Source organism: Passer montanus, unplaced genomic scaffold (genome assembly GCF_014805655.1).
Source record: "Passer montanus isolate IOZ18808 unplaced genomic scaffold, ASM1480565v1 scaffold10, whole genome shotgun sequence".
In the NCBI taxonomy this organism is placed as follows: Eukaryota; Metazoa; Chordata; class Aves; order Passeriformes; family Passeridae; genus Passer; species Passer montanus.
This window is the reverse complement of record NW_024356505.1, coordinates 37763895-37790767: the sequence shown is the minus strand read 5'-3', so window position 1 is coordinate 37790767 and position 26873 is coordinate 37763895. Positions and strand designations below refer to the sequence as shown.

Genomic DNA, 26873 nt, shown 5'->3' with positions numbered 1-26873 from the left:
TGGCGGCGGCCGCTGCGGGCCCGCCCGCATGGAGCCCGCGCCGGGGGAGCCGGCGGCCGCCCGGATGGTGGCGTAGGGCCCGCACTGCCGGCCCCGCAGCATGGCGAGCTGCCTGCCGCCCTGCGTGATCGACGGCGGCACCGGGTGAGTGCGGGCAGGGCAGACCGGCTGCCGGTGCCCGTGCTGGGGACGGGGGGGTGTCTCCGCGCCGCGCCCCTCCGCCGCCTCCTGCTGCCGGCGAGCGCTCTTCGCACGGGGCCGCGCTGCTGCCGTGTGTCCCGGTGGCCTCGCGGCTTGCTGAGGGTTTCTCTCCCCTCCGGCCTTCAGCGGGCTGGTGCCCATCGCGCTCGTCCTCCCTCTGCCCCTCCTGCCCTTCCGTCCCGCCCGAGCGCGGAGCGCGGCAGCCCCGCCGCGTCCCCGCCGTGCGGGTTCCTGCGCGCCCTCTTCGCCTCTCGGGACCCGTTTTCGTGTGTGTGCTCCGGCTGTGAAGTACTGCATGATGCAAGTGCTAAAATTGGGGACGGCTGGTTTCGGAAGGGGAGAGGAGCCAGGAGCCCGCGCAGCCAGGGGCGATACCTGGGCAGGCTCTCGGAGGTGCCCAAGCCGGGGGCAGTTCTGTCGGTGCCGAGCCCGGACACAGAGCCCGGCGAGCCCAGCTCCCTGCCCGGGCCGCTCTCGGTGCGGGCTCCTGCCTCCTTCCCCGCTTGGAACCAGCCGTCCCCAATTTCAGCATTTTCGGCTGAGCTGGGAGCGCGCTGCCTTGCTCCGGTGATGCGCTCGGTCATTGGGTCACCCCTTCACCTTTCTCTGCTCGGTGTCAGGTTTATTCCATACTTAACCAAACCATAAGTTTTGTAACTCAAGTCTTTGAGGGCAGGAGTGACTCTGAATTTCAGAGGCTGTGCTTGGGAGGCGTTTCAGGAGCGGGTCTGTCCTACCTCTGTGCTAGAGAAGACCTGAATGGATATTCAGCATCCAGTCCTGCTGTGCCTTAGCGGGGGAGGTGTCAGAGGGAGCTGTAATTCAGCTGTAATGCTGAATTTGTGCTGTGCTTTTGCTAATTAATACCTTTCCTTTGGCCCAACAGTTACAGACAGCTCTGAGGAGAGGAAGTGAAGCACCGGTCCATGAGTAACTATTCGTGCAGTAGCTTTGCTTGTCAGACTCGGTCTCACTGATTGCGTTAATTTAGCCTTTCCTCTGCAGGGAATTTGCAACACTATTTTTATTTCTTTAATACTTGGAAAGTTATCTTTAAAATTTCCTGAAGTGAACAATCTTTGAAAAACCAAACCCCAGACTAATCCAAAGAAATCAAGAACCCCCAATCCCAAGGTAACTGCAGGAAGCACTTTCCAGTGCTGTGGTGCCACATTACCTTCTCCTGAAAAAGTGTGTCACATTTTGACATATATCTATATTAAACTGTCATGAAAGTTTTAGAGATCTTTGCCTGTTTCTGCTTATACTTTAGCTTACCAGAATCCAGCTCTGTTCCGTCAGTGGGGAATACTGGAGTTCACAGCTGGAGACTTGGGAAGTAGAATAGAGACCAGGTTCTACCTTGTGTCTAATTCTGCTTGCTCTTCAGATTCTTCTTGGTAGTTTCCCAGGTTTCTTCTATATATTTGCTGAAGTTACTGTAAGTATCTGTTCTCCACAGGTCTGCTGATATTACAGGATTACTTCGTGATAGTTTAGAGAGAAATGGGAGGTCTAGGTGGATCCTTTAAAAAGGGTACAGTAGAAACTGTAAAACCCAGAAAATGCATTAAATGCCAAGCTGCCTTTTGCAGGAGACCCCCTTGGCTTTCACTTTGTGGAGTAATTCCAATGTTACACTAGCAGTAGATATTGCTGGCCAACAGTTATACAAAATAAATAAGGATAGGACGTTGCTTATTGTGCCCTTTCAAAGAAATAATAGTTGAAGTAGAATTTCTAAAATCTGTTTGGTGCTTGCATGGGTAAGGCTGATGGGTTTTGTGGAGGAGGGACATGTGTATTGTTTTGTTTCAGGAGGAGATTGGATAGTCCCCAAGTGATGCACATTTGTTTTCTCAATGCCTCCAAGTGATCTTGATTCACAGGAGACAACATGATATCTCTGCTGGTGGAACTTGTGCTTGACTATGTTGTAGGGCACTCAAAAATGGAAGACTTTTCAGCAAAGAGACTACTGAATGTGAAATAATTTATCTTGCAGAATTCAGGATGAAACAAGTCTGAACAAAAGCAGCCAGAAGAAGTAGCTTGACTCATTGATACGCAGTCTCTGGAATTTTCCTCTGTGTGGGCTGAAAACCTTCTTATTGTTAGAATGAATCTACTTTGGGTTACCAGATTCAAACAATTCATTCAAATTATTCATGAAAGGGTTTTCAGATGAAAAATTGGGAAGAGCATAGCAGAAAGGGAAAGGTATATGCAGACATGCATCATGGGACATGGTGTATATAAAATACACTTTTCTACTTAAATCTCTGCTATGGAATGGGGTGTTCTGTCCAGCCACTAATCCATCTTTTTTTCATATAAGGATTTTTTTAGAAGTCTGTTAAAAGAATGGTTTCGTTGTTGTTTTGTGCATAAGGAGGCTGTCTTAATTTACTGTAATTTGCAGCCACATGCCTCAGTCCTGTAAATGCCAGAATTCCTCAAAAAAAGTAAGAACACGTGTATAAAAAATAGTTACAGACTTTCAGTGAGAAACATGTTTTTACAGCAGGAGAGGATAACATTCCTTTAGTCTATTGGATGTAGGTGACTTGAATTTCCTTTGCCATAAACTGTTCACTCTTTATTCACAAATCTTGCAGAAATAGTTAATAATTTGCTGTAATCTTTTCCATTAGTATTTGCAAATGACTTGACATACTGCAATTTTGATGCACTACATCTTGATTTTCTCTGCATGAGATTCTCCTCGTGATCAGTTTACACATTGCTGTCACTCTTTGTGGAGAAGGGCATGCTATTTTTAGTTTCTTAGGACTACCAGGCCTTTTTGTGTTGCTGTTTTAAATAGCTTTAGACTTCACAACTAGTTTTATTAATTGGCATTTAGCTGTTGGACATCAGAACAGTAGTAGGTGGGTGAGCAAAACAAAGGTATCTTAAAATACCCCTGTTCAGTGTATTTGTAGATGCTGAGGAGTGCTTCTGGTTTGGGTGTATTTTATTGGAGCCATTCCTTTCTAGTAAAGAGAAAATACTTTGGCAAAGTCTTATAGATGAGTTGAGAGGTAAATATTTGATTTCTGGGAGAAGTGAGCTGGACTGGGTCTTGAAGCTTAAGGTGTTTCTGATGATGTTGCTAATTAAAGATAGCTGGAGCCTCAGAACATGCTATGTTTTCCCTCTCTTACTATATTTCTGAGCAGGCATTATTGTAATTGCTGTTCTGGGTCTAAGGAGCTTGATTTAATTAACTGTTGTTTATAATCACAGGCTTCAGTCCTGCAAAGTGCTAGACTTCCTCAAGAAACCCAATGGCTCTACTGTACTCTTTATTATTGTGACTGATGGTGCTCTTGGGTAAATTGTGCAGACAAAATGGATTTTTTTTTTCTATTTGATAATTTCTCCTTCATGTCTTCTTCATTCCCATCCCTTGATTTCAAAAGTGCTTTTCCAAATCTTCATGAAGAACTCGTGTTGCAAGTTCCTCAGACATGCTTGTAACAATGATAATAGAGTCTGCTGTGGCAGCCTGGCATCACAGGTGTTCTGGCAGCAGTAGCCTGGTTATTCAGCCTCTTAGCTGTCAGGGAAAGTGTTCTATTTACAGAGGCTATTTGTTTGTTTACAGGACTTTCTCAAAGCATTCTGCTATTTTTAGTCACTTCGTATTTATCTTTTCCGAGGGTTTTTGGGCGAATGTAACACATTGTTTTAGAGATGTGGACCAAAAAAGCAATAGAGAATGATCAAATGCTAAAATGGTTGCATTTGGGCTTTGCTCTTATGCATACTTGTATAGAGAAAAATTGGATGTCTTGTGTTTTCAGATGGATAAAGCGACTGCTGGACTTTGTGATTTGTTCTCCTGCTTTGGGAAGAATTTTCCTAAACAAATCTCTTCTCTCTAAATGGTTGAGGGTGCAGCATCTGCTTCCAAGTGTAGTCCATTTGTATATCTTTGGAGTTGATTCTTGATGTAAGTTCTTGCATCTTTCCATCTTGGTGGGACCTCAGAAGATAACAGGGTTGGGATGACCAATGCTCATGCAAAGGTTTGTGAGACTGGTTTGTGTATGAACTTGTCACCTGGTCAAAACAGTATGAAAGAGACCACACTATTTTTAGAAACTGCTTGTTTCAACAACGTGTGATTTCCAGAGATTTAATACAAAATGTGTAGTCCTCCAAATCTCCTTGCATGAAATAGCCTTAGTCTATTGGATCAGTTTTCTGCTAATTTTTAGTGCAGTATCCTATATTTTGGCCTGTTTCCAGTAGGTTCCTATCTCACTGGCAACAAATTGCTGCTTTTAATGAAATTAAGTTGGAATACTGATTATCTACACATTCTGCTACAGCTGTCTCTGTAATTTTACAGATCACAAGATGTTGCATTACCATTAGTCTGCTAGGCTGTAACTCAGGAGAAAGAAAACTGTGTTTTAGATGCTTAAATATTCATTGGAGAAGGGACTGGAGACCAGGTACCCTCTGTAACTGTTCAAGTCCAGAGCCTTTCTGCTCAGTGAAAATTTAAATACCGTGTAGGAAAGGGAGTATTTTCTGTAGGAGGTGCTGGAAATGGGTCACCCAAACACTTTAATGTACCCTTGAGAGGTGGAATGAGTTTGGGTCCTGCTGGGCACAGCAGAGATCTGGGACCAAGTCTGCCATGTCCTGAGGCTCCTGGATAGCAAAGAGCTGCACAACTGCATCATCTATTTTCCTTCTCTTCCTGTGTGGTCCTGGGAGAAATACGAGTTTCCCTTGCATTTGGTTATGTCAAAAATACCTGAATGTGGTTGCTTGTTCCAGTCTTGTTAGATCCTAAGTAGATTTTTTTTAACAGATTTTGTTTTTCTGCTTATTTGCTTCACCATTGAGCTGAGAATTTAGTTATTCTCTTTGTTGTAGTATTAGTCTTTCATGGATTAATGACATGCAATAGAAATCTTTCCATATGTTACCTTCTGTGAGATTAATTCTTTGGAGAGAATTTATTTCATTATACTGAGAAATAAACTTATTTGGTAGTTTTTAGTAGGAGAATTAACCCAGGTTAAAAATTAATCTCTAAAATACTGAGCTGTAAGGGTTTGATAACTTTACAAGTTACCCTGCTATGGGGATCTGTTCCATTCTGGAGAGGGAAGGTGAAGCTCTTGCAGACTGGTAGCCCAAATTGACTTTTAGAGAGTCTTTTCTTTTTTTAATACTGTGAGTGGGTGTGAGTTTAGCATGTGTGTTGAGGGGGAAAAGATGGCAAACTGAACTCACCTCTTGGCCAGACTTTAGTTTAAGGAATGAGTTCTGGTTAGACTGCAGAAACCTTTTAGTTTATTCATGCACACAGATATATAAAAATTGTTTGAAAATATATATATGTATTTACATGTATGTGTATGTAGATATTGTCTTTGGTTTTTGTCACTGAGGCTTGAAAGGCTTTTTTTTTCATGATCTTTCTGCCTAATTGTCATTTCTAAGTCTTGAAACTAGGTCTTTTAAACAAATAAAAATGTTTTCCTTGCTTTCATTATGCTCATTTAGCCATGATTCATTTCAGAGAGAGAAATAAGAGGAAGTGGCCTGTACTGGTCTTAAATCCCAGTGGAACTCCTGTTGTTGCTTGTTATGTTTTAACAATATTCCCTAGGTAGGCCTCATTCTAAAATGTGAGGAATCTATGCAATAATAATCATAAAAAGAACTTTTACTAGTAATGTCCTCCTTTACAGTCAGTCTAATTTAACATCTTGATTATGTTTTTCTGAGAGCCACAGCAAGTGTGCATAAACAATTTGGGTTAGACTGAAAGCATATGTCTATAATGATGATTAAAAACCCAGCAAACCCTTGCCTGCAAAACACAGTCCTTGGCTTTTTAGCCTTGGGGGAATGGCTTTTTAACTATTGTTTGAAGTCTATTGAAGCTATAGCTTTGAAGAGAAGTTGAAATATAAATATTTAAGTGCAAGGTCATTGATAATTCAATTTAGATTAATTCCTTTAGCTAAGAAAACTGTGATCCTTAATGAGTATTTTTATACCAAATACTCTGTAAAGAGGAACCTACTTTTCAAGCTGCTAATGAAGATGCAAACCTCTGCTTTGGCCATGGCATAATATTATTTGCAAATATTGAGAGTAGGATGCAGACAAAGACTTTAAATTCACTTTAGGACCTAGACTGGGATTGGTCTAATTTAACAGTATCATGGCTTTATGTTTCTTGTGTAAAAATGATGTGAACAATGCTGATTCCCTCAAATCCTGCTGCTGCTGTACTTCTGTTTGAAGCTGATGGCAGTACTCAAGAATTACATCAGTCTCTGCAAGCATTCAATCAATTACTTGGGTTGGTTTTCTTTTAACAGTTTCTGATGTGGGTTTTGTTGTCATTGTGGGGTTTTTTTCCTTCCCCCCCCTAGGAAATAGAGCTGTTTTTCATAGTCTGGGATCTTAATTATTTCTGGTTGCTAAAGACCTGGAGTAGCTTGCAGCCACTAACACCTGTAGAAATTCTTAAGTTTAGGTGAAAATTTCTTTACTTCCCCCCCCTTCTTTCCTCTCAAGCCTTTAATTGTTAAAATAGATCTTACATGTATATTGAAAGAAATGATCAATGCTTTGTACCATCTGCTGCCCATTTCTAAAGCATTTCATCAGTGCAGGCTTTGGTGTAGTATTTGCCTTTTATCACGCACAGATAACATACCTGTGACAAAGTGAGTGGTTTGTTCAAGGCCTGAAAGGGAATTGTATCAGGATTGTAACAAGAGTTCTCTCCTGTGGTTTACTTGTGACACTGTATTACTTCTTTTTTTCCTGTATTTGAGAATATTAAACAGCTGTGTCAGGTCTATGGATCTCTTTGGTCATGGTAACTGAAGGGTAAAATTTGCACGGCCCTAATTTTTCCCAAAGGGTGCAATGTAACCTGCCTGTCCTTTGTCATAGCTGGTCAACAAGATGCAAAAAGTAAGAGTTGAGTTTTCAGACTTGATAGTTCTGAATAGCACTAGCAAAATTTGTAAGCTGAAGTTGTCTGAAAATAAATTAACACCTATAGTATTTACCTAAAGTAAAAAACTTTGAGTTTTGTTTTTAGCAGGATGATACTTGAAAGCATAACCCAGAAAATGTGGACATGGCATGTGATGCATGTTTCACCTTCACTTTAAGAAGTGAATTGAAAGTATTTTTTTCTTCACGTTTTTGCATCTAAGTGCATCTAATGACCTCTAATGACCTGGTGATCTTTGTTTTTCCCCTAGGTATACGAAGCTTGGCTATGCAGGAAACACAGAACCTCAGTTCATTATCCCATCATGTGAGTTGATTTTCTTTTTGTCCCTCCAAATTGTAACATACACTGCTGTTACTAGCACTTTGAGGATTAAATGACATGCTTCCAACTCCCAACTCAGCCCTCATAGTCCCGTGTCCATCTGGGAAGTGATATGCACCCTGTTAGCATCCTTGGCTGGAGTGTAGCTAAACAGAGCTCCTTGCCTCCAGTTAGCTAGGACTGTTGCTCATTAAACCAGCTCTTGGTTGCTATGACAAAGATGAAGAGAACTCCAGTCCAATTTCCTTTTTATCTCCATTATTTTTTGGCCAGGACTCTTGAGTAGACAGAATGCAATTTACCTCCTGTCTACCTGACACCATGGTTACAGCCTGGATAATCTGGGGGAAGGATCCCAATCAAATTAAGCACTAAAGTGCAGGTGGTGTCTGCCTTATTTACATTGTCTGGGACTGTAGACAGTTTAATATTCAAAAAAGTTGTTCCTATTAGAAAATACTCCTTTTGGGTGTGTGTTTACCAATTAAAATGTTCTTGCACATTTAACATGCTTTTGTTGAACAGATTTACTCTTTAATTTTTGTGTGTGTGTTAAACTTGTTTAAAATGTTATACTTTTCTGGTGTTCTTGATTTTAATTGACATCTTAATAGTTTTTCTGAAATGCTGCGTGTATATATATATATATATATAGTGTATATATATATAGTATATATATATACTATATATACTATATACTATATATATATATATATAGTATTACTATGTATTACTATGTATTTACATCTATAATGGCATCTGTTACCTCCATTTATGTTAAACACTGCTTTTTACTTTTTGTAAACCTTTTCCAATTAACTCCTTATTAATGCATCTAGACTACCTTGTCGCTACTCATGGGAGAAAGCATAAAGATAAGGGAGTTATAAAGATGATTGGTGGCCAAAGAAGTGTAGGGGACACAGTTCTTCACCAGGTGTAGCTGCAGTACTGCTTACAGTCTCACTATTTTAAGTGTTGTAATATTTGAAACCTAAACCACTGGTAAAGATTTGAGTGTCTTACATTAAAGAAGTGGGATAGGAGGGATTTCCTGTGAATTTGCTATAACTCCTGTTTTATCCAACTATAAACCTGTTGGGGGATGGGTGTTTCTCCAAAAAAATTGTTTTCCTGTGAGTAATTTTTTGGTGCTAGTAGTATTTGGTGTGTTTGTGGATGATGCCTGCCTACTCTGCATCTTCTGCTATATGTTATTTAGACCCTGATTATGACCTATTAAAATAAAACTATATAAATAAGGTTATGTTTTAGCAGTACTTCATTCCATTTTTATTTTTAGCTTGCCCCAGATTTGATTTTTGCTGTCTCATCTTCTTGCCTACAGCAGCCATCATCTAATAATTCTAGTGATAGTTGAAGGCTGCTAATGGGAAGCATAAGTGTCTCCAGAGATTTCTCTGTAGCCCTGCAAATTGATTTCTCCCCTCCCTCTCTCCTCTTTCTCACCAACCAGGATAATGACTCCAATACTTATTTTTGAATACACAGTTTATTTTCTTCTTCTCCTGTGCTCATCCTCTTTATTCTAGAGTTGGAACTCAGAAAATCATGTTGCTTACTGAAATGCTGCACTTGTACAGATTTAGTGACTGTAGTGGGTAACAAAATGCATTTTCAGTGTTTTCTGTGAATTATTAGGTACAGTAATGAGGGATGGGTGACCAGAATCCTGCAGGATGCAGTGAGAATGAACTCAGCTCTATGGGCTTGTCAGTAGATCACTTACATGATTTCTACTTGTTATATCCCAATTTTATTTCTGGAAAAGAATCCTTAAGTAAATAAACATTCATTGCTTGGTATTTAGCTGTTCTAATTTTGCTTTGATTTGTTTTTTGGGTTTATTTTTAAGGTATTGCAATCCGAGAGTCAGCCAAAGTGGGGGACCAGGCTCAGAGGAGGGTAATGAAAGGTGTTGATGATCTGGACTTTTTCATAGGAGATGAAGCCATAGATAAACCTACCTATGCTACAAAGGTGAGCATTCAGGAGACTTTGACAGCCTTTTCCAAGTCTCACATTTTTATGATAAAATGTTCTAGGACTTCTGGATAGCCATTCAAAACACGTTTTCATTTTTTGTGAAGTTATTGCTTTTTGAGAACTGCATGATTTGGTTCATGGCTTTACCCTTTTTCAGATATCTGTTTTACTAGTGCTGTCTTGTGTGGTTGGTGTTTGTGTAAATATTCATTGATACAGTGCAGCTGTTCAGTTTTCAAAATTCTGAGTTATTAAATTAGTCATATACACTGAATATTTAAATTCTTGCTGTAAGAGTACCCTTTTAACATGGCTTACAAACTGGGAAATGTGTTGGATACTTTTGCTTCAGGGAAAGTCACAGTTGTTTTGTGAAGGGCTGTCTTCAATGCAGCTTTTCTGTGAATCATATTTTCCATACCCTAGTAAAGGACTTCTTGTACTTACAAAGCGTTACTGGCTTATGAACTTTGTGCAAAAAAATCATATTTTATACATCCTTCTGTATTACTTAAATGTCAGCTGTGTTCTTAATGTTGAACAAAATGTAAACATCATCCCTGCCAGAAATTTTAGGTGAAAAATATATAGCCTATATGGTCTTTATTTCTTTTTATAATATGGAAAGACATATTGAAGCTAAGTATGCTTCTCAACTTTTTAAGCGATCAAATTTATACAGAAAGAGGTTAAAACACAGTTCTGCAACAGATTAACAGGAATAGAGTCTGGATTCTGGCTGCTAGTCCTGCAAGGTAGAATTGGGCTTGGGAGCAGGAGGTAAATTTGAATTGTGCCTCTGAATTAAAGTCAGGATGGAGGGTTTGATGAGATTCCTGTGAGACGAGGTGTCAGACTGTTCCTGTGGCTGGGTTTCTTTGTCCTTGTATGATCCAGTGCTGACAAGTTCTGCTCTTGCAGTGGCCTATCCGACATGGAATTGTTGAGGACTGGGACCTCATGGAGAGGTTCATGGAACAAGTCATTTTTAAGTACCTTCGAGCTGAGCCTGAGGATCACTATTTTTTAATGGTGAGTTAATGAGGCTTGGTAAGGAAATAGTTTTGGAAAAGGAAATACAAATACCTTTCCAAGCACAAGTAGCTCTGCTGGAGGTTTTTTCTTTCTCTGTATGTCTTATTTCTCTAGCAATGACAGGGTTTGGGTTGGGAGGAGAAAAGTAATATTTAAAGCTGCATTATAACTATATTCTTTTAATTTTGTGATGCAGGCTACTGCAGGTCAGCTATTGCTTTTGAAAAGCTTCAAACAATGTTTAAATTCTGTTTGAATTTTTTTATTTTGGGTGTGCTGAGGATTTTAAAGGTTTGATTACCAAAAGTTTGATTAGCATTGTACCGGACTAATCAAAGCAGGATCTTATCGAGGTGATTTTTCAAAACTCTTTTTTTTTGCAGACAGAGCCTCCACTGAACACACCAGAAAACAGAGAATATCTTGCAGAAATCATGTTTGAATCATTTAACATCCCAGGACTTTACATTGCTGTGCAGGTGAACAAAGTGGATGCATTCTTTTAAGTAGAAAACAACCGCAGTGTTTTGGTCTTTCATAGGCACGTGTGTAAAATGTTTGAAACAGTACTTTTTGGGAGTGTAAATTAGAACACTCTGCCTGCTTCTAAATATAAGCTCTCTGTGCTGCAGGCAGTGCTGGCCTTAGCTGCCTCCTGGACGTCACGGCAGGTCGGGGAGCGGACCCTGACTGGAATTGTCATCGACAGTGGTGACGGAGTGACCCACGTGATCCCCGTGGTAAGGAGCAACCTGCCCTTTGAAATCAGCCCTGCTTTGGACAGGATGTGTTTACTGTAAATTTAAATGAGAAGTGTCAAATGAAACCTTGTTTTAAAATTTTTAGTGTTGTCTGGGACTTCTTTCCTTGCAAAAGTATGTATTTCAGTATGTATTAATTCAGCTTGCTGAGTACAGCAAAGTCACAGTAAGGAACCATCAATCCAGCTTTTAAAAGGCTATTTCTGTGTAAAACCTTTCCTTCTGTTATTGTGTGATGCCTCAGTTCTCTTAAATATCGATTATTATCATGGGTTTATGCCAAGTGTCTGACAAGGAATGTCCTAATTTGATTTGTGCCTCTGCATTGAAGAGGCACCCTGCATTTTGACTGTTTAACATAAGTGGTAATGTGTGCTTTTTATATGATTTATTGTATTTTATTGTTTCCACTCTGCTTATGTGGAAACAACTACAAATTTATATAAGTACCTGTTGGTATACATGATCAATCTCATCAGTTTAGTTATGTGAAGATGTTAAAAATACAGAGGTATCTGTGCATACTGACATCCATTGATGTCATTTTGTGTCATTTTGGACCATACTGTGTCCTTGAATGATCAGGTATATTAAAAATGAAAATTTGATTCCCTTTAACTTCATCTTGCATTTTGGTGTTAACTTGATCTTCTCAGTCTTTTGTCATGGGCAGTGCTGAGAACAAGCAGCATTTACTGAGTGAAACTCTGAAAAGTGTAAAAAAAGGCAAGGGAAGAAATAATGTGGCTCAGCAATATCACTGATTTCAGTAAATACATCCTAAAAAAAATTCAGCAAGTAGATTTCTTATTTTTGTTGTGCTTATTGTAAGATCCTATTTCTGTTTGAGTTTTTCTTGTCTAAGAAATTTAATTTTATTCTTTTTTCCTATGATTTTTTCACTCTCAGACAGAATACAAATAGTTTATTCATATTATGTCTGCTTTTCTGATGATACCATAAAGGAACCATCAGATCTGAATAATATGTACAGATCTGACTGGTATGTTTATCACTTGTAATATCTATTAGATAGTCAATATCTGTTTAGATGTGGTAATCAAGGTCTTTAAATAAAAATTATACCCACTTTACAATGGGGTGCACATTTTTAGAGTGATTTTGACGTTTCAAGATTTTACTTTTAATAGAATATCAGAGTATTTTAAAAATGAATGTTAATTATTGATACACAGTAAGCTTTCCCCTTAAATATGTCTTTTCCTCTCCTCCTACATAGGCAGAAGGCTATGTAATTGGAAGTTGCATCAAACATATTCCTATTGCAGGTAGAGATATTACTTACTTTATTCAACAGCTTCTAAGGGAAAGGGAGGTAGGAATTCCTCCTGAACAATCTCTGGAGACAGCAAAAGCCATAAAGGTACTTCCTCCTTTATCTCTTAATAAATATATAGTAAATCTCCATGAGCTAATTTTTTGGCTCTAGCAAGTTGCCAGTGGCTCTCTTAAAAATGCAGATGTAGGCAGTGTATTATAATTACACCATCTTCTGGTGGTTTATCCAGTCAAGTGTGGGGGAAGGAGAAAGAGGAAGAAAATATTCATGTAGGCTGTTTGGAGTGAGTATGTTCAGCAGCTTAAATCAGAATTTCAACTTTGGAGTTGTTTAAAATTTGCTTTGTAATATAACTTTAAAAAAAAGTAGGGTGATTGTGTAGGCCTGCTCTTGCAGTGAAAGCTTGCCCTTGAAATTCTTTATTGTTGGTGATGTTTTTATTTTGGGAGAGGCAAATATAGCTGAGTCAGTGTGTGCAGCCCTTTGGAAGCAAATGGGCCCCGTGCCTTGTGGGGCTGAGGCTCCAGTAGTGATTTGGGTAGAAAGTCCCTTGAACAGCTCCATCTGTAAAAAATGCTCACTTTTTTTTTTTTTTTCTGATTGTGTTACATTTTAATTCACTGATGAACTAATGATTGCAGCTATTTTTAACACCTGGTGTTTCTCATCAGGAGAAATACTGTTACATTTGCCCCGACATAGTGAAGGAATTTGCCAAGTACGACGGGGACTCTCGCAGGTGGATCAAACAATACACGGGCATCAACGCCATCAACAAAACCAAGTTTGTTATAGATGTTGGTTACGAGAGGTTCCTGGGGCCAGAAATCTTCTTCCATCCCGAGGTAAGAGCAGGGAATAGCCGTGCTATTCCCGGTGCCTGGGCGCCATCCCGTGGCAGTGAGGGGCCACTGAGTCTCCTCAACACGAGCCAGGTGCGCTCACAGGTAACGTCAGCCCTGCACAAAAGTGGTTTTGTGGTGTCCACTCTGAAACATCTTGTTCTGTTCCTCTAAAGGCAATCTGAACTGTTTCATTTCACAGTTTTTGTATAGCATTTTCCTCTTTCAGCATCACTTTAAACAAGTCTGCCTTTCTACTTTCTATGCTGCCCAACCCTTTGGGCACTACTAAGCATGGCATTGATGATATTCTAAATATTGGATGCAGAAGTTTGATGCTGAGTCAGTTTGTAAGGCATGGATGATAAATTTATCCTTGAAGGAAGTCTGTTGAAATCTCTCTTGGTGTGGTCGTAAGTAGTATGTACAATTCTGGGAAAGGTTACTGTACCTCATCTCTCTGATTTTTGATAGTTCAGTTGGAGGGAGTTTCAGGATATTGTTGAGAGGAAGGAGTCAGGTTTTAATACAGGTCCTCTCCATTCCTGCACACTTAGTTGAACTTATTCAGGCACCCATAGTCTGTAATACTGTACTGTAATATTAACAGTATTACAGGCTGTGGGTGCTTGAATAAGTTTAATAAAAGTCCTTATCAACACTGATGAAGTTTCCCTTTTTCTACCCTCCTCCTTGGAGGAATATTAAAAAGCTTCTTTCTGCCACCTTTTGTCTGAATTCCAGCCTTAATCTTCTGTGGTCAGTTTGTAGCCATCTGATCTTCTGCCAGTATTAAATCTCTGAGCTAAATAGTTTTTCTTCCCTGCTGTTTACCAGTGTGATTCAACAGAGAAGCACTGAATCCCATGTCAGACATAATTTCAAGAGTTTCTTTTTCCATAGTCTCTAAAAAGACTTGGGAATGGAATAAAGAACCAATTTCCATTTTTTTTCATTTCTTGGTAGTTTCTTGACTCTGTATTGAAAAAAACCACCCAATCCTGAATTGATTTCCTAGACAAGAAAAACATAATAGATGATGTGTACTGTGTCCAAAGATAATTTCTTCTTGTGTTTCATTGACTCCTCACTTCAAAGTGTAGCAGCTTAGCTAGGTAAAAAGTGCCATTGGTAAAGCTGTCTTGTAATCTTTTTGTATTTTCAGTTTACAGAATTTGTTCTGAAGTCTTTAATACTCCTGAAGTTAGGTCTTGGGGTTTGTAGCTATTCAGATTATTTCTCTACTTTTTAAATTAGAGATTTTATTAGCTGTTCTCCAACCATATCATATTGGCTGGCAGACTTCAATTTTCCATTCAGTTCTGTTGTCCCTGTTCTGGGATGATGTTATACTCTACCTCTCATTTCTACTTACTCCTTTTTCCCTGCTGTTTTATCAGTGTCTTTATGGAGAGCTCAGGAGTTTTCAGGCTGTAATTCATTCAGATGAAAACTTGGTGTGCAGCAGCTTCTCTTTTGGTTTATGTGGCTTCATTTTTTTGCTTCTTGCATGATTAATTCTTACTGTGGAAGTTAGTTTGAATTCTTGGGAAGTGCCCCCATCATTCTTAGGGCTTCTGAGCTCCACGCCTTTGCTAATTTTCTCTCAGTTCAGTGTACACTTGTTATGCTTGATGGTTGTTATTTGTTCATCCGTGTAGATACCTCATCTTGTTTTGAATTTAAATCCCACATACATCTACACAAAAACTTATATCTGCAATAATATATTATTATGTGTTCGTAATTAATTTATTAGAGTTTAACCTCTGAAAGGAAAAAATGGGTTATTACCACTTCTTTACTTTAAAGCTTATGTTAAGTTTTAAGAGGAAAATTTCCACTAGACTGTTTTCTAGCATTAGCAACTCTTGACTTTCTAGTTTTATAAATGCAGAAATTTACATCAGCATTGTGTTCATGTTTGCATTGATGGGGGCTTCACTCAAAATCTTAGACTATTAATGCTTTTTTCAACATTAGATACTCCCTGGGCTTGGGAAAAAAATAGGACTTCTTGCTGGGAATTTAACTGAAGTATTTTAGTAACATTAAAATATTTTTGCAGGGAAACATTCTGATTTGCTGGTGTTTTTAATCTCACTTGAAAGGAAAGGCAGGACCACAGTGAGTGGTAACAGTATGTTTAATACTGCAGGGAAACTCAAACTCATCTTGAGGCAATAAAAGTTCATAGTGCATAAATTGTAAACAATGAATTTCTGACCAAGGAAGGGGATCTTGAGTTTTTTAGCAGAAAAAAGAAGTTCTCATTGCCCTTGCAGAGAAGTGTTTGTTTCAATGTGGAATAAGTGATGAGCAGGACTTGAAACTCCCACTTATCCCCTATTATGAAGTCTCTCCACAGTCTTATTTCTGCTTTTTTTTATTTCTCTGTTCTTTGGATGAAAAATCTAATGGCTGTTCTGTTTCATTTTAGTTTGCTAACCCTGATTTCATGGAGTCCATTTCGGATGTAGTGGATGAAGTCATACAGAACTGTCCCATCGATGTCCGGCGGCCGTTGTATAAGGTATGGCCTTTCTCCTGCAGGATTCATCTCATTTATTTAAGGAATAAATACCAGCATCATGGTCTTCTGACCATGTGCATGGCTACCACTTCCTCTACAATGAGAAGTGTGAACTTTGGGTAGAAGTTAAACAAAGTGCCACTTCTGAATGCCAATAGATATTTGCTGCTTTTTAGTTTTGAAAGAAAAGTTTCTATAAAGGCTCAATACTTAGGTAAGTATTGTTCCTGAGGAGCTGTGCCAGAGAGGTGTTATTTGTAATACGAATTCTTGTGCATGAAGGACTTTTGGTTTTGCCCATTTTAATGGTTATACTGTGGTCTTACCCCTCTCACCACCCTTCTTCCCCTGCTTTATTAAGTAGTGGTTTCCAATATTTTTTTTCATTGTCTGGTCTTGTACCATTGTACTTTTCTTGTCTTGCCCGTTGTCTGCAGTTTAGTCAGTACTGCATCACACTTAAAGTACATGAAAACTGAAAATATTTTGGGAGAGAATAATTAGGTCAACTTAAACCTGCTTAAACCCAGGGTGTAGTCCAGAGAGTACTTTCAGTTTCTGATTGTTTAAGGAGTGAAAAGTAAAGTACTGACCTGCAAAGTCCATGGCAGCCTTTGTCTGTATTGGCAGCACATCCCACAACCCATGGTTTCCTTTTTTCTGTTTGTGCAGAAGCAGCACAATTTTGGAAATAACAGCATAAAGCTATAGCATGCAGAGATTTGCCTGCTCAAGTAAAAGGTGGTAGTGTTCCTCACCTGGTAGAATGAGTATTAAGTTCCAACTAAGTCATATCTCAGGATAATTTGTAACTATTAACATTTTACAGTCTCTTCTCCTTGCCTGATAAACACTCTCTGTAATCTAGAATGAGATGTAGCACTGCACAGCAGGCCTGTGGGGCAGGTTGAAAGGGGAAGTTGAGCTATTTAACAGATTAATATGTCAGTTCTGCAGTAGATGACTTGAATTACTTCAGGCTTAGGTAGCAGCAGAGTTTAGGAACCCCTTAATGTGTGGTTGTGCTTAGGGATCTCTTCTTTTTATCTGAAAGACCAAAGCTTCCTCAGAGCAACAGATTCTTTGCTTGGTAGGGTAGGGTTTGGTACTGATTAGAAAGTGGTGTTTAAATTTTGAGGTTAAGTTACTTCTGCCTCATCATAGTCAGTAGACAAGTAACTTTCCCTTGGCTTGCCACTGATTGAGACTTTGTTTTTCCTTTTTCTGTTTTTCATTATACTTGCTTAATTAAAATAAGGTTTCACAATTACCCATGCAATGTACTGAGAGATATCAGTAGTTATTAATGGTAATAATTGCTATCTTCTTTAAGCAAGGTCACTTCAAAGGGATGAGCATCCCTTGTTCTCATTGTTTAAAAGTGTATGGATGCAGAAATATTCCCCTCATACGTTCTCTCTGAGGTTTATGAGTTTCACCTGCCCATGGTGCTCAGTGGTGGCCAGCCAAGGGCCTGTGCTTTGAGCTGAGTTGCCATCAAATGTATTTGGATTTTTCCTCAGTGTTCCTGCAGAAAGTACCTAACAGTACCCTTATTGCAGGTTTTATGTGGTATGTAGCCTTTGAATGATGGTTGTTCCACAACTCATCTTGTGATGTCCTGTGGTATTTCTGAGTTTTACTGCCAGTATCCCTGTTTCCTAATCTGATTAACATCTCTCTCACAAGGCCACTTATCTTGCCTCATGTTGATGTTTGAACAGAACCTTGATAAGACTTTGTGACAACCTAGCCTAATGGGAAGAAAGCATCTAAGATTTGTAAATGCTTATTGGTCAAAAGAAATTACAAAAGTCAGAGAGTCTGAAAGTTTTATTAATGAATTACACACTTGGCATGGAAATTGGTCTGTTAGTCTCTGACCTGCTATCAAAGCACACAGCAGTAGGTTTTGAGTAAGGGGGTAGGGTGAAAGAGAAGACAGGAATTAAAGAGGAAGAGATGGATTAAAGAAAGAGAGAAAAAGGAAGCACCTGTCCTGGTTTCAGTGTTAATGCAACTGCATCAGTCTCGTCAATGACATGGGGGTCCCCCTGGGTTTGGGGTGGGGGTTCCTTTTTATGGAGGGGTTTCTCTGCCCCAAATATGGGTTTCTTGCTTTCCATGTAAATTAGTCACCATGTGCAGTCTGTTCTTTCAGGCCTTTCTGGAAATGGATTGGAGGGCTTTGGGGACTTTTGGTGGCAGTAATCCCACCCTGTAGTCCACGCCAACTTCCTCCCACTCATTTCTTGCACTGTGTTGTGGTTTGTTCTCATGGACAAATGGCCTACAAGTGCCTGGCCCCTCTTCTCCAGCCAAATCCTGTTCTTCCTCACAGTGTGTTAATACCAATAGTCCTTGGTTGTTACCAGCAGTTCTTGTCTGCTGTTTCCAGCAGTCCTTGGTTGGCTCCACAGCCATTTATTTAGTTACTGGTGTTTGAGACATAAACATGAGCCCCTGATTTTCTGGGAATTGAGAGCTCAAAAGAATTCCACTTTGAACTGCTGTTTACAGGACCAGTAGAGAGTGGGCTTTAATCATAGTACTTTCCCATCCTGGCCACAATTTGAGTTGGTGAGTTTCTTTGAAAGTTCAATAACAAAAATACTATTTCACTTGAGTTGCTGTTTGGGCAAGAAAAAAGTTTCTAAGGCTGTTTGTTAAAAGACAGGTTCTCACTTAACACCTGTTAGTTCTGGGGACTGACAGTGTTTCTGTTAAGCTCAAGAAGGGATTAGTTCAAGTGCAGTTTGTCAGGGCTGAGGTCTAATGAGCATTTCTCAGATCCCACAGGGGCCTGGAGTGGGGGAGATGCACCCCTGAAAATCCATCCCACAACTGAAGTCAGCTTCTCTGTGTCTCCACAAGATCCCATAACCTGCAGCTGTTCCATACCAAGCACAAACATCCTTTCACACATGATGAAGCCTTTTTAAATTGTACAATGATTGCCAGCAATGCACTCTCTAATTCCCATGATTACATCATCTTAATGTGATTGCTTGGAAAAACTGATTTGTATTCTCTAACACAGAGTTGAGAGATCTGGATTGCTTGGGATGAATTGCTTTCTGCTAAAACAGGAAAAAATAGGTATGGGTTTGAAACCAGGGGACTTGCATTGAAACTTGAAGAAATGGGGTGGGCTTTGGTGGGTTTATTATTATTATTATTTTTTTTTTTTTTGCAAACCCAGAGCTTCAAAAAGTAAAATGAAATTTAAAATCAGTGCTCAAATGAAATGAGAAATGACAGAGGAGATAATTTTTGGATCTTACCATATGGATGAAACAATTTGGCATCCTGGCTACGTTGATCATTCCTGTGTGTTGAATTCCACTGAAAAATGACCCATCCTGCATGCAGCTAAAAATCCTGCATTTGTGGGGCTCCGTGAGACATTCCTTTAGTGTTTTCTGGGAAGAATAGTGTATAGTTCATCTAGTTCTAATTTTTTGAGAATTTCTTAGCTTCCTTTTTTCTTAAAATATTGATCCACAACCTTTCCTTGTACTTACCTCATAATTATATGAATACATAGTACAACTGATGTCTTAGAAATGGAGAGAAATTACAGGAAGAGTGCAGTAGCATGATGGTGGTCTGCACAAAAATGAGGCCCTTCCCCAGCTTTCAGGTTCCTGTGAGCACATCAGTAAATTCTGTGTAAATGCTGCACACCCAGCTTGGATCAGTGATGAGCATCTGCTCCTGTGGGACAGCCACAGAAGGTACTGGTATGGAATGTTTTCAGCTCTAGTTGGTATTTAAAAATCTCTTTTCAACCTGAAAGTGCTCTGAAACTTGTCCTAACATTTGTCAGTTAGGACATGAATTTTTGACATTTAGTGTCAAAAACCAGTCTCCTCCTGAATGTAGTTATAATAATTTCAGAGGTGGACAAAGGACTTCGAAAAGTTTTTAAAACTGCTTGCTATCCTAATAAACAGTATTTTTTGTTAGTAACAGGTTCAGAAACTATCACTTTTATTCCATGCTCTACTTCATCTTTCTATTTCCTTGTCAAGGGTCTCTCCCCAGATACTTCCAGAGTTAAATGAGAACAGTATTAACAGTTCTGAGGTTCTTGCCTTCTCCCAGTACAAAGGATAGAAGTGTAGGGTCACTGACTGTCTCAGCAATTGATTTTTTTCAGCTTTTCTCTGCTGTGTTTTTAGCACAAATATCTGAAAGAATATAAGATAAATGACATCTGAAGCTGGGTAAATTCTGTCAGAAATACCTCTGAAAGGTCCTAGCCAAGCGTGCTTAAGCATTCATGTTTAACATCATGCTGAATCAAATGACAGCATCCTCAAACTTCTAAGCAAACTTCTCAAGTTGAAAATTCTTCATGACGTGGGGGACTGTAGGATATTACTAAGTGTGATGTTTTGTTGGAGATGAATTCTCCAGGTTTTCCATGGAAACACAGGTGCATGGGGAGAAGATTTTGACAAATTGGCTCTTTTCCTTAGAGAAGGTGACTTCTGCAGCTGTTGTGGGCTCAGATTAGGCTCTCTCAAAATGAAAGCTTAGTGAAATAGTAAAGTCAAGCTCATTGCTACATTTAAGACTTGTGCTGCCCTTGTTGTGTCAGTGTTGACTGAGCAAGTTAGACTGCCAAGCCCAGAAGAGCCCATCCTCAAACACTGGAGAGGTCCTGGATGCAGGGACAAACGGGGTGCTAAAAACCCCTGACATCACTTCTGACTTCAGCTGTGGAAAATAGGAACACCTGGTGTGAGAGCAGCTCCAGCTGCACAGCGTGGTGGGTAGATGGCACTGTAGGACTGGCTTTGCTGGTCTGTGCTCCAGCAGCACAGAAATTCCCTGTTTCTGACCCACAGCACAGTGGGGAGGCTCTGGGGTGAGGAAGGGTGGAGACACTGCCAGGCCATGGCATCTGCTGGCACCATGACAGGGCATGGGGAAGGAAAAGCATTCCTGCTGAATACTGCAGTATTTCTGTGGTATTTAAATGAAAGCCCCAAGAGATTCACTCTGTCATTGTAGCTCAGGAATACTGTGGAGAAGCCCTGTTTATTCCTATCACAGCTGTAAATAAATTTGTAAGATTACTCCTGCTATTGGTTTAACAATAGCTGAGTGCATCTGCAGGATTTTCTGGTTCCTTTTGTGTCTGAGGCGTATTTCTGCAGAATGGCACCACCATAAGTCATGATGAAATCTCTTGCTGTGAATTGAAATGTGAAATGAGCATTAAATTCATGATTTTAAGGAGAAAGAAATTATTTCTTTATTATTAGAAGTAAATGTATTTTTAAAATAGTGTCTCTCACAATAAATTTACTTCTTTGTGCTATATTTATTGTTTGGTATGAACAATATTTATCCTTACACTTTCCATACTGTGTTGGCAAATAATGCCTTGTTTTAACCAAATTAACAGAGACATGTAGCTTAATTGATTCACTTGCTAATGAAGTACTTGGCTTCAGCTTATGAACCTTCCTGGTTTTACCCATAATAATTTTTATTAACAGTCATATATTGATCTCATTACATGTCTCTGGTGGTCTGGTCACATCATGTTAACTTTAATTTAGGCTGTCAGCTGGAAAGAAGGGAAAATGGGATGTGTTCTTACTTGCCAGAAAAGCAGGGGATGCTTTTCAGGTTGGTGCTGCAAAGTCTGCTGTGTCCAGCTGAGAGTGTGCTCACACCACAGTGCAGTGTGAAGATGCACAAACCAGTTCAGCACCTTGTGTTTGGTAATGCTGAGTTCTTCAGGAGCTAATTTCCCTCTCTGGAATTTTTATGTGAGCTTGATTTAGTCAGAGATTTCTGTTGCAGGAGCTGCGTTGCTTTGTTGGGTAATTCCATGTCTCTGCAGTGTTACATTGTACAGGCATAATACCAGAAATGGTCCAAGGAGAAACTCAGCACCACAGAGAAGAGAAGCAAAAGGTACAGATGAGAAGGGAGAAATTTCTTGCTAGCCCTTTGAGGTGATCTTGATGACCTTAGAAGTCTTTTCCACCATCATGATTCTGTGATTGGTATCCACTCCCTGGTCTCCTTCCAGAAATAGCCTACTTCCATTAATTTGCTTGTTGTGGTTAACTTTTTCAGGTGCGTGGAAGGGCTTTGTCCCTCTCTGCTAAGGGAGCACATTCTTTCAAAACAAGTTAAATGTTCAGCCATTTAGCTAAAAAGTGAAACCAGCTGGAGGTTCTTTCCATCAGCAGGTATGATAATTGGTGTTAGCTGAGAAACATGTGGGCTGCTTGGAGCTCTTAAACCAGCCAAAGTGTGTTTGAGCAGAGTAAGATCAGAAGAAGTCTTCTTTAAAGGAATCAGCTGGAAATAGGTACTTAAAGCCTAACTTCTTTGATGTCTTTCTCTGGGAGGCCAGAGGATTCTCTTGACAGGCTGAAAACCCAAACATCACTAGTAAGCTTTCTCCACAGGTGTATTTAGCATGCTTTATTTTTATGATTTTTAAGTAGTTACTGGAATTACTCAGATTTATTCTAAAGAAGATATTTTGGAGGTCGGGGTTGAGGGGGATGGATGGTGTCCTCTTAGTTGTTTTTTGGGGCTTGTTTTTGTGGTTTTTTTTTTTTTTTTTCATCTGACCATTTTATCTTACCTTTATTGTGCCCTTTGTAAGTGGTGGGTGTGGTGTTTGGGGGGTTTGGAATGGATATGCAATCTGCTTTCATTTTAAGTGGGAATTACCTGGCTTCTGACCTGAGAACTTGCTGAAGTCTGTATGACAAGTCTTCTACTAAAGAGTTAGCATGGGTTTGGTCTGGCACTGGCAATAGTGCAGGGAGCAGGGGAACTGTAACTGTTTAACTAAACATCTTCTAAATGCAGTTGGTGTCACCTAGTTACTTATATCCAGAATTTTGCTTAGCCTGGCTAGTCCAGATCCATGATAATGAGGTGACTCATCTTTTCAACACTTGTACCTTGGTGCTTCTGGTCTCCTTGGGCAGTGTTATTGTTGAACTGATTTTGGTGTGTAGAAGTACTTGAATAGTCATAATTTGAAGAAGATGTAACTTCTTAGTCTCTCACCTTGGAATGATAACTATGTGGAAAGATCCTCTCAGTGATGCTGCTAACTCTGTAGTTACACGAATTGGTCTTGGATGTATTAAAAAAAATTATTTGTGAGTTTATTCTGGAATCTATTTTTAGTGATAGCATTGTCCACTTTATGGAGTATGCTTGAAGTTTAATTTGCTTTAAATAGAATTACTGCTTTCACATTCTTTGCCAACTTCATTATCTCCAGGTAATATTTTCTGATGACATCTTTTTAATTGCTATTTCATCATTCAGGTTGGTTGTTGTCTTTTTTGCCCATTAGCAATTTCCTTTTCCCAAGTGGAGCGCATGACCACTTTGATGCAGGGGAAGAGATGTTCTTGTGTGTGGGGAGAGTAGGGGAAATCCTTCCTACTGCTTTAACTTTAGGATCAGCTGTGATTTCTGGCTCCTTTCCTCTCCTCTGTCCTCCTCTTTTCCTTTTAGAAGTGTTTCAGTAATATTATGGGGACTTGTGCTTTTGTTTTCTTTAAAGCACACCTGCCTTGTTATGCATTCTTTTATACTGTAAATAAACTGAAGTTGTGAAGAAATTACTTTTTCCTACTGTAATGGTTTTATAATGTGTAGGGATTTTTTTTCCTCATGAAAAACAAACCGCTTTCTTCTCACTTTACAAGGTACAAACAAGTTTTCCCTGATTATTTGTTGCTTAAAATCCAAGCACTTCTGCACCCTGCAAGTGTGAACACTTATTGTGCATGTCTTTGACTCTTCAGATCCATGTGCAGGCTGAAAACAGTGATCAGGGATTCTTTCATTATGTGCACAGTCTTGGTCTGCAGTGTCAAAAAATGTTACTGAGAGATAATCCTTGGACCTGTGCACAATGAACTCCTGATCCAAGTTCCTTGTGGACATGTGCCAAAGGCATGTGAGTGCTTTCAGCACTGTGCAAAGGCATGTGTGCAGTTTTGTCATGTTGAGTTCTTTTTCCTGACCATGAATTGCATTTTTGCTGGCACTGATGTTATGTTCTAGTGGTCCTGTTTTGAATCCCCCACCTTTGAAATTACTTCTGTGTTAGTCTGGGATGCTGGAATATTATCAGAATTTGGGATGGGAAATTCTAAAATGTCTGTTTAAAATCTAAGTACAAGTCCAGGCTAAGAGACATTTGGTTCTGCTCTGAAAACTGAGTAACACCAGACAAGCAAGGGAGGAGGCATCATACCTTCCTCTGTGCTGCAGTTCTCTGTGAAGGTGTGATTCCTTTTTGAAGAACTCTGGAAATTAAAAAAAGAAAATAGAGTTCTAGATAATTTTCTAGATTTGTAGCTATGTAATATGATGAGACTTGAGCCTTATTTAGTGTCAGGGCTAAAACTGCTTGCTGTGAACATCCCCAGAGAAACCTTTTGGTGTAGTGTCCTATTTCTGCTGCTGTGTGTATGTAGGGTACTAGCTCATGATTTTAATGGAATCCTCCTTTGTAATAACCCATTCTACATAATTGTATTTAAGGGAGAAAAGTAGGGGAGCCATGAAGTTCCTGTGATTTGGGGGGTACTGAAATTTTTCTACCTGCTTTGTCAGCTTCCGAATGATGCTGAAATTCAAATAGTCACCTCTGCAGTGTTGGCTGTTGGGAAACTTGCTTGAAGATGGATTTACAGAATGTGTCTTTGATTTCTGTACAGAATGTGGTCCTCTCAGGAGGCTCCACGATGTTCAGGGACTTTGGACGACGCCTGCAAAGGGATTTGAAGAGAGTGGTGGATGCGAGACTGCGGCTCAGTGAGGAGCTCAGTGGTGGTCGGATAAAAGTGAGTGTGTGTTTCAAGTGCATTTATTACATGACTAATGACTGAAATCAAGTTGAAAGTTCTCACCTCACCAGTGAAAATATGCTGTAAAGTCAGTAGGATTTGTGTATGTGTTGTTAAAAGCCCTGGTAGCCTTGCAGTATATGACATCTTTATAGGAATCTTAATTACTGTGGGCAGTTCTGGTTTTCCAGAAGGCAGATATGTGAGCAGTAGGCAAGAGGGATTTAACTTGGTGTTCTTCATCATAGTTATCATGAAGACTTTTATGACTTAGTCTCCTAGGGGGGAGCAAATCTGAGTAATAAGTGATGTGAATGAAAGGTTGAAGGTGTCTGGTTCTGACCATGTTAAGTTTGAAAACAATGAAATATGAACTGTTTTCCTTAGCCCAAACCAGTGGAAGTTCAAGTGATAACACATCACATGCAGCGTTACGCAGTTTGGTTTGGAGGTTCCATGCTGGCTTCAACAGTAAGTCTTCATTGCAGTTATTCTTAATTTTTATTGCATGTTGAATTCTGGGTGTATTTGAGCTGAGTACTAAATTCTAAACTTTGTTGTTGTGACAGCCTAAACTGTGTCACATTCTGGAATCCTTACCCAAGTTTTATCTCAGTAGAATTTGTACAAGGCAAATGGGAGCTTTGCTTGAGTAAGGATATCATGAGTTGACATAAAGTTTTGATACTGTAGTTCCAATATAGTGCCTTTATTCTTTAAATCAGCACTAGAGATTAGTTAGGACTTCAGGAATATAGAATCCAAATCAATGATCCTAAATGCAAGAGAGAAGCAAATACAGGAAAATGGGAGTAATTGTTGTCTGCCAAGTGGGATTTCTTATTGCTGTGTTTAAAAGCAGTCATATGACCAGACAAGCTTCTCTTGATTAGTTGTATTCATATGCTAATATTTCTAATTTTTTTATGTTTCAAAAATGCAATATGATGTCATAAAGCTGCAATCTACAAAAATGCCAAGATGTTATTTATTTTTTGGTTTTTTTCTACTTATGTTCTTATGCTTTTGGGGGGACCTGTTTTGTATTTTTATAGCCAGAGTTTTTCCAAGTATGTCACACCAAGAAGGACTATGAAGAGTATGGCCCTAGTATTTGTCGTCATAATCCCGTTTTTGGAGTCATGTCATAATGCTCATCCAGTGGAAATTAGATCTCTGGTACTGTGCTGGTGAAGAAACTCATGCAGTGCAGAGGAAGGCAGCAGATACTGTAAATACTGAAACAAGACGTGGTTAACTCTGAGGCGTTTGGATCACCATTGTGCACTAAAGCACAGCTTACAGCCCCAAGTCATTTCAGTACGAGCCATTTCTCTGCTGACTACTCAGAGCCTTTCCTTCTTTCTTCCTAAATGTGAGGTAATTGAAAATAGGTAAGTCTCGGTTTAGGAGGTTGTGCAAATACTACTGAAACTGAATCTAGAAGAATGAGGCAGTGTTTTACTGCTTGTGGAAAGATCTAAACCTTTCCCACTTGTGCCCTGAGTTTGCAATCAAACCTTTAGCAATGGAGCACTAAATACCACATTGCCTTTAGGGGAGCTGGAATGGATACAGGTACCTACCCGAATGGAATGGATTGCAGGATTTGGGACAGTACTTTGTAAATGTAGGTTTTCATACCATTTTGTATTTTATGATATTGGTAGGGTGAATTGATGACTAGTTCTAAGCATGAACAGCTGTCAATGTCATGGAATGATGTTATGCATTTCCAGGTGTGAGGCATGTATTGAATCAGTGCTGGTATATTTTTTGGGGGAAAAAAAAAAGCCATGTATGATAGAAATGGATCTGTTCCTGTTTGGATGATGCAAAGTGATTTACAGTATTGTATGAAGTTTATTATAGCCACTGTTCCTTTGTTTTGAATTTTCTGAAACTGTTTTTTAGGAGATGATGTTTTGTTTTGCTGTTGGTGAGTGGTGGATGACACACGGGCCTTGCACCAGTGAAATAAAAGCTGTTAACATCTTTATGAA

The 26873-nt window shown here is 39.5% G+C and overlaps 1 protein-coding gene across 1 annotated transcript; it reads left to right on the top strand.

The window, feature by feature from the left end:
- Positions 1-6: 6 nt before the first annotated feature.
- On the top strand, positions 7-26873 carry ACTR3B (actin related protein 3B). The gene is made up of 12 exons (XM_039711048.1): positions 7-144; positions 7461-7516; positions 9411-9535; positions 10463-10573; positions 10960-11055; positions 11209-11316; positions 12578-12721; positions 13309-13482; positions 15920-16012; positions 24742-24867; positions 25258-25341; positions 25926-26873. The coding sequence occupies exons 1-12, from the start codon at positions 101-103 to the stop codon at positions 26019-26021; spliced, it is 1257 nt and encodes a 418-aa protein (XP_039566982.1). The 5' UTR covers positions 7-100; the 3' UTR covers positions 26022-26873.

Coding starts and splice junctions, on each gene's coding strand:
- ACTR3B (XM_039711048.1), top strand. CDS start 101: ATGGCGAGCTGCCTGCCGCCCTGCGTGATCGACGGCGGCACCGG. Junction 12,722..13,308: donor AGACAGCAAAAGCCATAAAG/GTACTTCCTCCT, acceptor GTTTCTCATCAG/GAGAAATACTGTTACATTTG. Junction 25,342..25,925: donor GTTCCATGCTGGCTTCAACA/GTAAGTCTTCAT, acceptor GTATTTTTATAG/CCAGAGTTTTTCCAAGTATG.